This window comes from Diachasmimorpha longicaudata, chromosome 1 (genome assembly GCF_034640455.1).
Source record: "Diachasmimorpha longicaudata isolate KC_UGA_2023 chromosome 1, iyDiaLong2, whole genome shotgun sequence".
Lineage (NCBI taxonomy): Eukaryota > Metazoa > Arthropoda > Insecta > Hymenoptera > Braconidae > Diachasmimorpha > Diachasmimorpha longicaudata.
The window spans coordinates 7,232,653-7,246,224 of NC_087225.1; the positions used below are offsets into that span (position 1 = coordinate 7,232,653).

A 13,572-nucleotide genomic window follows, 5' to 3' on the forward strand; every position below is an offset into this window, starting at 1 on the left:
GCAAAATACAGTTACCGCAGTTTCCGATTTATAAATGAAAAATTCTGACCTTTGACCTATCGATGAGCCTCTCCCACAATCTGACGCACCAAAATTGAGTTGCAATCGAGTTTTCTGGTGTCCCCCAGTGGAACCATTTCTCATCCGCCAAAATAACATTCCAAAAATAGTTTTTAAAAAATTCTATATCACTGATAGCACAACCAGTCCAATTATTTCCTTGAACTCAATAGACTTTGATTAATCGAAATGCAAATTTTTAAATCGTCCATTGGATGTAATAATTATTGGGGCCGGGGAATATACAGAACGTCCCAGGATGAGTTGTCCTGGTCATTGCTTGCTCTTTCCTGAGGCCTTATAACTTTTGTCGGGAACACATTCGAGAGTATGGACCCTTTAGAGCATCGATAGCCTATGGATAAGTTTTCAAAATAACGATTGAACGAAAAATATAAGAATAGCCTTTATAATTGCCTTCGATCATTTAATTTAAATGCGTCGTTGTACTTTCGGTTTAACACACCTCATTCTGAACTTCCTGAAGTTCAACGTAGATAATTCAGTCTATTGCATGGTAACCAGGTGTACAATACCCGAATTAATTAATAATAATAATTCAAGAGTGATGCATCGGGACACACGAGTTAATCGTAAATATTTCCACTACAGGCCAATCATTTCCTCAGTGGGTTTGCGGTCTGCATGGGACCCATTCGTTTATCAGTGGTTGTTTACTCCTCCCTCGGTGATGCTACATAATAGTGGCATCCGTTCACATGTATAAAAGTGTATAATTCCGAGTACATAGAACACCTGTCGTTTCTGTAAACTTTGATATAACGATTGCACTGCAGATTTTCAATTCCATTATTTACCGATTTTATGGGCTAGTGTTTCATGGAATTCAATTGGTGCTTACATACTATTTTATTCCCAAAAATTCAAATTTATGTGATTGTTTATTGTTGACCTAGAAATGGTACGATTTGAATAATTGGACACGATTTCGTATCACAGGAAAAAATTATTGGGGATATTGAGGGATTGTTTAACGTCAATTTTCGTGTTATTTTATCCTCTTAATGGATGGAAAATTCGAGAATTCAGGTAAATACATTTTTGAATTTGGAGAACAGTGACCTTGAAAATTCAATGGAATTTCATTTCTCAAATTCAATAGTGAACTGTCTATAGAATTTTATTCAAGTTAGTGAGAATAACGGAAATTTTATAAGACGAATGTTCATTATTAAAATCACAGCAAATGTTTATCGATTTCAAAGTATTAAAATGGTTACTGTAGATGAATCATCCCTCTTATATCATCATAACGTCATGAGACCCCAATAAAATTCTGACAATGCCTTTTCCCAACTCCCTCATGCCAGACTGATCACCAATAAAGGTACCACGCGTGTCACAATTTGTTTCGCAACTCCATTTTCAAGCAAAAAATCGTCCCCTTTTTCATCGTCTGACTCAACATAGCCCATAATCACTAGTATCCCATCATCTCCGGGGGATTGAACAGCTCGGAGACGAGTAACTCTAAAAAACCTCGTAATTTTTGATGTGAAACATCTATAGGCGCACCCCTAAACTGAATCGTTGGCCTGGCGATACTTGCCGTGGCGAGCATTCGCCAGGCTATACTAAGGTATGCCTATCTATATTCTGTGTAGTAGAGTGTACGGCGTGGCTTCTCACTCAGTTCGACGTTGTTGTTTACTACGGTACACATAACCTGCGTTTTATTTAATTTTTCATTTTAATTTTTGACAATAAAATATGTGTGACAGTGATAACTCAGAAGATCAAAGTGATCAACCTTGTGCAAAGAAAGTGAAACTACACTATGGTATACTACCAAGTCATCAGTAAGTAGATCGTATTTTTCAAGTCTCCATAAATGTAATTATTATATTTTTATATTTAATTAATTATATTCATATTAATCATATTAATAATTTATATAAATTATATTAATATTATCTTCAATTAAGGATTCTTTTATTATTCATGAAGGAATTAATATAGAAAAATTTATTAATAAAATTTATACTTGCAAATCTTTAGTCATATATTGCAATAATTAACTAAGATTTGAGTTCATGAGTATATTGAAGCCACACTTAAATTTTTTTTTTTTGTGTATTTCAATATCATATTGTTTTAAATATTTCAGTTCCCAACAATCATCAGAAGGATCACAAAATATTATTATTGAAACTGGACGTCACCCTGATCAGTTAAACACAAGGCATACTATCAATGTTGTGTCAGACTTTATTAATCGAATAGTACCAGACTATTTTAAACTATTGCATCTATTGGAAATGTGTGTTCTTCACATGTTAAACTACAAGACGGAAGTGAATTAATTATGATTGTAATATACATTTCACCTAATAACAAAATGGATCATCTCATTTCATTTTTACATGAAAGGTTATTTCCTTATAGTCAAACAGGTTCAATAATTCTTAAAGCGAATAAACATAAACTACCATTATTTTTAGCTGCATATTTCAGTGTAAATTTTGCAAGAGCTGAATCAATGCCATTAATGACATTTCTTCAAAAAGAATTTCAATGGCAAATCAATAACGATCCAAAAGAATCTACTACCAAATATGGAACAACAATAGATGCTGTATTTGTGAGATATCTTGATGGTGTTTCATCCAATACTTTTGTAACGTACTTTAGTTATCATCGACCAATCGTCACAGTAATACCGGCAGAGGAAAAATCGAATATAACTACTATTGAAGCCACAGATGAAAATATTTAAATTGTGGCAACTTGATACTAATATCGAATTTTTATATCATGTAAATAAATGTTTATTAAATAAAGTTACCATTTACTGTAAGAATCTCGTAATACTTCATTTTTTCATTAGGCTATATTTAATTCCTGTAATAATATTATCTTTTATGCATATTACTTGTACACACACGATGTTTCACATCTGCCAGGCGTCCCATGACGGCTCATTTTTTTTTATCGCTCATTGTTCTCCGAGAAAAAAAAAAGTGAAACTTGAAGCAGTGAAAATTCTCACTGAAGCGATGATCAATTCTTCATATCTTCGTTCACACACCTGAGCTATTCTTTCAGCGATCGACCGAGACACTGAATTGACGTTTACTCGTACATTCTCGAGGGAGAGAAAAAAAGTCGGAGAGGAATTTCTCCGTCATTTTTTTTGTTTCCCCCAGAGGAGACGAAAAATAGACTTCACTGACAGATACAGACTTGGATGAAATAAAAATTGGATTTCGAGAGCTTTCGAAATTGTCGACATTTCGTTGATAAATAAAATCAGTAAATGGGTTGGCATTACTAGTGAATACCATAGGTTCCCACAAAATTACGTACACATTCTACTGGGCTGAAATCAATACCTTTGTTCCCCTGGCTTTACCCTGATTTACGCATATGTGCGTCAGAAGGACAAATTGATATCCGAGAGCTTGACAGTACGTAACCACTGTGGAGGATCTCAAAGAGACAGGTGATCTCATTAGCCCGTTGAGAGCCTACGTCAGAGTTTGCACTTGCCTGTGGTCTTGCTTACGTCAAATTTTAGGATTTGTGGAATCTTTTGTTAATTTTAAACAGCTGTTATTGAACCAAGTGGCTGCATTGCAGATGGTCCTATTGTTGGACCAAAGACAGAAATTACATGATTCGAATGGTACTATTCACGCGTAATCACAGTTTCCTCACGCAGTTGAATTGATAAATCTGATGGTTAAAAATCACGTAAATTGTTACAGCGTGACTAAATATTTGAGTAGTTGAAATTAAAGATAAATCAGTGTCGAATAATTCCTGGAAGTTCTTGTTATAAATTTTTTTGTCCCGAGAAAAATCCCTCCAACTACGAAGCGCAAACATACTTTTTTTCATTCCCTGTGAAATTAATTTATCACAGTAATTGAACTTGGTTGAAAGTTGGAGTGAGCTTGCCAAAGAGGTGTCAGTCCGATAATCCGATAGCCTGAGTAATTCCCGAGCCAATCAAGCGACAGAAATGAGGTTAATTACATCTCGAGTAGGGGAAGGGTAAACTAAAGTGGAAGTAGTGAGAAAGGAAATTGCAGTTGAAGTCACTGGGCCTTGCCTTCGATGGATGATTTGTCTCCGGAATTTTCCGAGAATTATTGGTGTTGAGAGTTGCATAAAGTGTAGGACAAATCTTGACGATAAATTCTGGAGATTGTGGGGCTGGAGGAGTCGCCCCAAACTTCGAGTCCGATTGGCGAAACTCGGGAGGATACAATGGATCAGGATCTCGTGTAGCCTGTATAGCATAAGATACTGCCTCATGAATTAAACATTGCGACGATATTGCTTGGCAAGACCCACGTGAGGTTGAAAAATTATGATAATTATATTTTGAAGCGTCTTTTCTCCGCTGATAAGGGTATACTGATTCTTCAGGGGGTTTACGGCGCCCCTTGATCCCTCAAACTGACATTCAACAGAAATTTGTATAAAATACTCAAAAATTTCCATAGTCACGTGCGAGAAAGGCCAGGGAATTGGGCACAAAAGTTTATCCAATTTTCCCTGAGGTTCTTTGTAACTGATTATGATTTTTTCCCTATAATCAGGCATAATTATTTTACTTTTCTTACAGAACGCGTTGCATAGAAATTCTTATCGTTTTTCACAACAACTGGAATGTATGAGTTAGTAAATAAAGAAATAACGCTCAGTAAACTGAAGAAAGAAGGGCTAGAAATTCCAAAAAAGTTGATAAATGTCTCCACCGACTATTCTGAAAATCGTTTTATTTCGCAAAAAATTAAATCTCTGTCACCGGAAATTGGATTTTTAAATGAAAATCAGAAACAGAAAATAACTCCCTCGAGAAATTTAACGGAAATGGCTCGAGGCAGTATGCAATATCTGTATGTACATGGAGAAGTACTTTGGGAGGAGCCCTGTGCGGTTTTCGGGCCGGAATTCCCAAGCACAATGAGGATGTATACATGCACTGGGGAAACATGCCGAAACATTGAATGCCAAGTGCTTCAAATGTGTACCTTACTTCATTGTTAAATTCAAGAACACTGGTTTATCACATGCCACCCGGGGCGAAAGTATTCAGCTGACTGAATTCCAGAATTTCCATGCATGATGGAGTGTAAATTCACGGCAACGTTGAGGGATTAAATTCATCAGATCAATCGATTGAATTTGCAACGAGTGTTTAGCTGCGGTGAACATTCCACACGTCTGAGTCCTATATTTTCGCCAATATTTTCCATGGAATTTCTGGATATACAGTTTCCAAACATTTTTGTTGATTTTTCAACGAAATAAGACACTAGAATTATAATAAAAATTGGGATGGAATGTGCAAAATTTTTTTTTGCTTGAAAATGTTGAGGAGTTCACGAGGATTTTCTATGAATTTTTTTTTTTCGTTCCAATTATTTTAACCGCACATGAGGGGATAAGTTTCTACCACAATTAACAATGATTTTGCATTTCTCCTAACTGCAGGGACTACGAGAGCAGCAATATTCTGGACAATCTTCTCTCACGTATGGAACAATATGCCAACAACTTAGAGACACTGGTGGCTGAGCGCACAGCGGATTATCTAGAGGAGAAACGTAAATGCGAGGAGTTGCTGTATCAACTGTTGCCAAAGTGAGTCTAATATCTGCTATTTTACTGAACTGCGTCATGTGATTTATTTAAATTATGAACGACAATTATTTGAGTTGATTGAATGACCGCGGGATATTGTCATTCAGATCCAAAATTTCCCTTCGGATAATCAGGATTTAATTGAGGATATTAAGCTTCACAATTACGATATGGTTGATAGCCCTTTTAGTTCGAAGCTATAATCGTTCATTCATTATGAGAATTTAATGCGAAAAATATTATAAAAAAATAACTGACGTTGGCTCTGGAAAAATATCGAGTTTTGACACAATATGTGGTGCAATGAAGGTCACGAAGATCAGATAAAACCTTGTAGAAACTCCCCGAACTTTCCAAACATTCACATCGACACATGCAATTCCGATTATGTAGCGGAAGTGATGGAGAACCTGGGGGATTATTTGTGGGAAATACAACGGACGAGGCAATAAAACGAAACTCGGTTGACATTTCGAATCCCTCTCCGGAATTTCCCTTCTATTCTTCGGTCGAGCGATATGTCTTGTGTCATTTCCTCTAATAAATATTGAAACCAGTGGTTCGATGCCCAACGAGTGAGAAAAATTGCCAGCACGTTGCAATTTATTATGCCGTTCTCTCATCAGTATTTGGAAATTACTGAGCACTCTTCCTCTCCGCGTGATGCAAACCATCTTCCGGGACGTAAATAACTGGAGCGTAAATAAGTCATAGTTAGGAACTATTGAATGTTGGGGGTTAATGACGATAGCAGCCTCCACGTGGTCATTTCTCTCCCATTGTAGGGTTACACGTGGTACCTCACTCAGGGGTTTACATAATCAACGTAATAACTATAAGTTTAGTCTTATGAAATTGGTTTGCCTTTAAGTTCATCAGACCGGGTTGCTATCCACCTCTTAAGAATGGAAGGGGTTCAAGACTCCGTGAACAGGACAATTTAATTCACTCTAATTTGTATAGCGATAGTACTACATCGATAATCAGTTATTGGGATAAAGCATTCCACTCAGGCTCCAATTATCCTTTTAATTCAATTGGAATTGCTGAAAGGCATGCTCCACTGACAGGAGATTTCCCTAGATGAATTACCCTGGGAGTTCTATAGTGTTCTACCAAGTCCAGAAGACCATTGGTGGATATTTATCATTTGGGAAAATTACTGTATGTACACCTTCACCAGTTTTCACGCTCTAATTTTCTCCTTCCAACTACTCTCGTTTTTTCTGATTGTCCGACACTGGAGTCTGGTGGCCTTAAAAGTTTTCCATTCCAATGTGTTCTGAGAATTTCAGGACAATTTTAATTTCTTTGCACAGCAATTAGCAATAGCTCCTCAAATGAAGAGTTCAGAGTTAAAAGCTGATTTTCATAAAAAATTTCTTCTCATTACGGTGCTGTGTAATATTCGTCATTTTAATTTGATTACAGATCCGTAGCATCACAATTAATCCTGGGTCAAAGTGTCATTGCCGAAACGTACGATCACGTGACAATTTACTTCAGTGATATCGTTGGATTCACCAGCCTATCAGCTGAAAGTACACCACTGCAGGTTGTCGACCTTCTCAACGATCTTTATACGTGCTTCGACTCGATCATCGAAAATTTCGATGTCTACAAGGTAAATAAATTTTCAAGTTCACTGGTTTTATGAGTTCTGAGGGGAGAGCTTTGATTCATGAAATATGAAGGTCAAGGATCAATGGTTCAGAGTTATTGATGGGTCAATGGTATTTCCAGGCAATCATTCACTGGGGTGTGCCGTCAATGCTTCCTTTGAAAGACTTGAAATATTTTTCAATTTATTTTTGTAGCTTGGGTTTTCAGGGTGGATAGGCTTAAGTGCCAATGAGTTTTTGACAAAAATTTGAAGCCTACCATTATTTGAAGTCAATGACATGTCTCAGAAATTTTTTATTTTTATAGTACGCTATTACACAACGATAATTTAAAATTGGATAATGTAAATATGGAAATAATTACATATAAAATGTTTATTGGGTTATATTATAGTATATCATACAGATTATCTGTCTTGTGCTCAAAGCTCGCAGTAATAGGGCAATGATAGGGAACTTGATCCATTGATAAACTCAACGTATTTTCCCTCATTAATTTAATGTTTAATTTCACTTTAAATCCCAATCAATAATTATGTTCAGTTTTCTGAAAACCCTTCGTCAGTCTAAATATCCCATTACACAACGGAAAAGTTGGCTGATGAACGCTGTTAGTTGGTTTTAATGGATAGCCCATCCATTAATAGGTATAACACCATGTACTGAGTGCTAAGTGCATTTGCTTGACTTTTAACGTTATTTATGTTCTCCATCAGTGAATAATTCCCTCCTCACCTTTGAGACAGTCCATCCCAGATTGACGCTATCGAACTCGTCAATTTCCCCGTTGGCAAAAAGGCTTGGATTTTTTTTCCCTCAATTTTCTCCGGGAGACAGAGAATAATAATTGAATTTCCCAAACGAGTTTCTATTAAATTGGGTCAGGCGAATCGCTACGTATCAACGCTCCCTTTCTCCGAATTTTTTCGCCCATTCAATTCGTCAGATCTCACTCGTTTTTTTTTCCAGTGAGAGATCACACTCGAACTCATTCAAATGGATAGCACAATTGCACGAGATCAATTTAACAGATTTGAAGTATATTAGTCTGATTTTGTTAATTGTTCCTGATGACTTATAGAGATTATTTTCATTAATAGAGAACTGCTACATTTTTCTGAGTGTTTTTGTAGGTGTGAGTTATTACTCTCATGTATTTTTCCGTGATTAGATATCTATTTGATAATTTTTTAACTCGTTAGAAGTAGTAGTGCATACTGTGCGATAAGAGAAGGGTCCTTGAGGGGTCAAAAGTAATTAATTCCTGCCATTTTTTTCACAAATAAATGTAAAAGAGACATTCAATTTCATAATTTCTACCTGAGACAAATCTCCAAGGTCATCTCACCACCTATGACTCCCATTCATTTACCCGCAGCGAAAATGAGACCGATCATTAAAGCCGACATTATTGAATCCATTAATAACAAACACTGTTATTAAACCTCACTTGTAACTGCAACTATCCTTACCAGCAGTTCCTCCCACGATAAAACCCAACGAGGTGGAAGTGTAACGGGAAATAAAATTTACACTCCAAGACATTGTACGGCAACGATCCCCAGAGAATCCCAAACTTCATGTCTTTTTTTGAATACGAATATCCACTGTGGATAAAGTTGAAATTGCAAAATTTTCATAAGATGGGTTGGAGATTCATCCCAGAATCTAATGTCAGTTCGCGTAATGATATTATTTTATGGGAATAATGTAATTTGAAAAAAGTAACTAAAAAAATTCTCCCTGTAGGCATCAATGTGCTGTGAATGAATTAGTCACCAATGAGGTTTTCGACATTTAGTTGTCGTCTACGCATTACACTTTCTTTTTCAAAAATTATCAAAATTATTTTAATTGCTGGACGTGTTCGAATGGTGCGTAGGTCAGTCCCTATGAAAATAAATATTAAAAAAAAAAGAAGAAAAGTATTTAGGAAATATCCCTCTAGGAAACGACGATGAGATGACGAGATTTTTTAGGCTATTCCATCAATTTTGGTTTTTCACACCACTTCACTGTTCTCCTCATTTACACGCCTCTCCGATCCCCAACTCTCGATTTATATCACTTGAGGAATGATGAGCCGTGAATTTTGACGCTCGAAAAAACCACAGTGATAAAAAATGATACTATTTTGTACTGCGTGGGCTGGCACGTAGTCCAATGAATTTCCGGGGCTGAGGGGGAGTGAGTGGCCATTGCACTGTGGAAATAAGATGATGAAGGATATTCAGGGGATAGTTGAGAGGAGAATCAAACGTGCAGGCCTACCCTATTTCCCAAACTCCATTAGGACTCCCTCCTAATGCCTTTTTGCGCTCAAAAAATATTGCGTGTCGGCTTTTATCAGAACACGTAATTCCATCTCTTCGTCAAGATCATTAAGAAATAAATGATACAGAAGATCGAAGTTATACCAGAAGAATTATACGAATAAAATACAATTGAGTCCCATATATTCTTTGGGTTCGTGACAAGGGATGGCATGATTTATCTGATGGTATCCTGAATACACGCCTAGCGAATATATCATTGAACAAAAATTACAGAATAAAAAAACATGGCATGAGTCGTTTAATTTATTTTCAATCAATTTTTCTCGTTTGGCCAGTGAAAAAATCTAGCAAAAAATTAGAATCAAGGAATTGCATGGACATCTCTGTAACTTATTTTTCATTGAACATTTATCAAATGATAAATAGACCGTGCAATGAATCTACGAAATTTTTTTAATAAAAATTCAATAAATTTTCGACTGAATTTTCTAAAGCCGTGTCATGACTTTTTTCGTAAATGTTATCGAGTTGAACCACTGAATCACCTGAATAAATGTTGTGAATGTTATTTTTAGAATTTGAGTGAAATGATTCTAATCAGCCCCCGAAGTATTCACCCTAGACCCTGACCCACTTGTTCCACATAGTTAGTGTTATGAATCCCTCCAGAGCATTCACAATCTTGACTCGAGTGAAAAAAGTCCAGACACAACAATAGAACTCCCTCGTTATTTTACTTTTTTTTTTATTTATTCTCAGGTGGAGACGATAGGCGATGCGTACATGGTCGTCTCAGGACTGCCTGTGAGAAATGGAATGAATCATGCGAGGGAAATTGCGAGAATGAGTCTGGCACTACGTGATACAGTTATGACATTCAGTATACGGCACAGACCTAATGAGCAGCTCAAACTTCGCATTGGAATGCATACTGGTGAGTGCCTCATTACTTAAATTTTACTTTCAAGTTTATTTATTTACGCAGATATACGGAAAAATATTTTGATAAAAATTCTAATGCGAATCTCTCAACATTAGTCTCACAGAGGTTCGGGAAAAATGTAGATTTAAGTTAATAAAAGTTCTGGATCAAGCACTAGATTTTTTTGATAGCAAACACTGTGCGATTCTTCTCCAATTATTCAGTGGGGAAAGAAGAAAAAAAACTGATTGAAGTGGAAATCCGCACAGTAAAGAAAAGTTCTCAATAAAAGTTCAATCGAACAAAAGTTATTTTTACCCCATGTCCCAGAGCATGGGGTAATTCTCGGAAGGCTGGTAACGCAGCCTGTAGAGTCCATTCGGTGCCCTCAATTAATGGTGTCCATCATTCTGTCCGTGTTCTCTCCCTCGTGGATTCTCCTTTTCCCCTATGCCCGTCAACAGACACGACGAAAAACATCGATACACTGGTGTATACCGTTAAATCCAAGGACCTGCGTTCGAATCCATTTATCGAGTGATGTAGCGACGTAGAGGATTGCGTCAAATACCACGAAAATTCAAAGCATGCATCTCTTGGGGTTGTATGACAAGCTAGATTCTAATTTCCGAGTTAATTACTTTTTTAATTGGTTTACCGCTGTGGACCGTGGGTCATAGTGGAACTGGATATTGAGCTGGTGATGATATCGGGCCATCATTATAATTCCTTTTGACGGCTCAGATATTCCGATGACTTTTTATCAAAGTCGGGATGAAATATTCTACGATGGGGAAAATTATACTTCCAATTCAATAACATTCTGAATAACATTTTTTTATTTAAATCCTTGCAGGACCATGTGTGGCTGGGGTCGTGGGTCTCAAGATGCCGAGGTATTGCCTCTTCGGTGACACTGTGAATACAGCATCTCGAATGGAGAGCAATGGAGAACGTAAGTTGAGAAAAACACAATTAAAAAAAAATTCCTCTTAATTTTACATGGCATAATTTTTTCTAACCTTCTGTGAAATTTTCTGAACTTTGTTGTAGGCGTTTAGTAGTAAATTTATTCATCTTCTTGTATATCATTCCATTTGGATAGATCAATTGAAATTCCATGAAAGTCTAACAAGTACTTTGGTTGTCTAATAGCGAAATTCCTTGGAGTCCTCGAAGCACTACTGTGCCATAAAAAAGGGAATTAAAAAAGAAAACATTCTGCCGAGTATCTCCGAAATTCTTATCCCTCGAAATACCTTTGTTAAGCATTGTATAAATATCCAGTCAACCTAAAACTGTATCCTAAACTCGAGATATTTTTCTATGTCCCTTTTCACCGAGTTTTGGAAAAAAAAACAGCCCCTCCAGACACACTTCCTTCCCTACCTTCATAATCACCGCTCTGAAATTCTCACTCGCATTCATTTGTCCGCAAAATCCACTTTACCACATATACGTGTTTCCGCCGTCAGGCCAGACCTCCAATACCCCGAGGGGATTTTTCTCCATTTTCCCTCCCCATTTTTCCCTTCTTTACCAATGCCATAATAATCACCTTTTCCCCATTTTTTTTATACCACACAGACAGAATAGTAACCAGTGTACGATAACCCCTCCCAGCACTATTTAATCCCTCGAGTTTTCACTCCTCTCATAAACCCAACCAAACAAAGTTAATTGGAGGCACTGGGAAACAGTTTCCGTGTCAAAGACTACGAAATTGCCAATGGATGTGGAAGAGTTGAGTCCCTCCCTCATTCTCCAGCTAGTCTCTGTGGGTGAAAGGTCATCACAACCAGTCACATCTTTGCATATTACATGTGACAAACTGTCACAGTTGAGTGAGGGGGGAGGGGGCAGACAAATCCCCCGATGAAGTGTATCCCCAGTGTCAATATGTCCTCTGAGAGTTCTCTTGTTGTGACCCAATTAATTCCCACCACTTCGTACCTTCATTAATTGCGTAAAATGATTTACTAATGCTCTTGTGGTTTGTTGCAGCATTGAAGATTCATGTCAGTCCCGCAACCAAGGAAGTTCTCGATACTTTTGGAACGTTTGAGCTTCACTGCCGAGGGGAAGTCACGTTGAAGGTAAAGTTCAGTTATAATCATTCAATATTTGATGGCTGTTTGAATATTCAGGTGGTACTCTCCCACAAATTCCATCATGAGGGATAATCCACGGATTTACTGCCATTCTTCGGTCTTTTCCAATTTAATCCATTTATTGATTTATTTGTTCATTACCTAGCATGGAAAATATTGCATAAAATAGTGAGCCACCGAAAAACAAACACCGTAAACAGCCGCATTGAAATTTTAAAGGAATTTTCAATCAACACGTGACTATTTAACGGAAAATTATGCTGCAGTTCCGTTGTTTCAAGTTGTTTGACAAAAAACTTTGAACACAGCCCGGATACTCTCAGCCAATCTGGCGTCATTGATGATCCCCAGAACGTTTCGGGTAGAATATGAACCGTCAGTCGTGTCTCTTATTTCACTCTCAACGCGACTTTAATTCGCACGTAAGCTTCAATTAAAACTTGCGTCTGCAGACACACGAGTCGTTAAAAACTATCCACTGACGTCGGCTTTCCCTTTAATCTCTCGCGTACTCTGTGACACCCACTCGTATGTCACAAGATCGAAAACATTAAAGTTTATACGGAGGCCTGTCTTTCAGTAAAAACTAAAGTGCCACCTAGTACGCACACTTCCGCACTCCACCACGATTCTTCCGCTCCAATTGCTCGTGTCTGCCTGATCACACATTCAATACACTGTCTGACGAGCCAATACGCCACTCAAAGTCAAAGTATAATGCAGTGATGCCGGGTTTTTATCAAATGTAAAATATCACTTTAAAGATGAGAGCTTACTTGAATTCTCACTAGTGCATGAATAAATATCTCTTGAGAATCTGAAGACAGACATTGATGAATCTAATTCTGTCAAAGTCTTGACGAAGTTAATGATGAGAGTCACATAAATATATAAAAACAATTCCGAAATTACATGTTTACCAGAAGAAAGGATAATTTTTATCGTAAAAATTCTCTTCAATCAAT

At 37.0% G+C, this 13,572-nt stretch overlaps 1 protein-coding gene across 4 annotated transcripts in view; it reads left to right on the forward strand.

The window, feature by feature from the left end:
• The window catches only part of LOC135164642 (atrial natriuretic peptide receptor 1), an 80,135-nt gene that overhangs the window by 64,584 nt on the left and 1,979 nt on the right, over positions 1-13,572 (forward strand). For all 4 annotated transcript variants that reach the window (XM_064125190.1, XM_064125216.1, XM_064125198.1 and 1 more), the window contains 5 exons: positions 5,527-5,676; positions 7,108-7,300; positions 10,334-10,508; positions 11,353-11,451; positions 12,501-12,592. In XM_064125190.1, the coding sequence (XP_063981260.1) occupies positions 5,527-5,676; positions 7,108-7,300; positions 10,334-10,508; positions 11,353-11,451; positions 12,501-12,592 (709 nt within the window). The remainder of the gene's footprint in view (positions 1-5,526; positions 5,677-7,107; positions 7,301-10,333; positions 10,509-11,352; positions 11,452-12,500; positions 12,593-13,572) is intronic.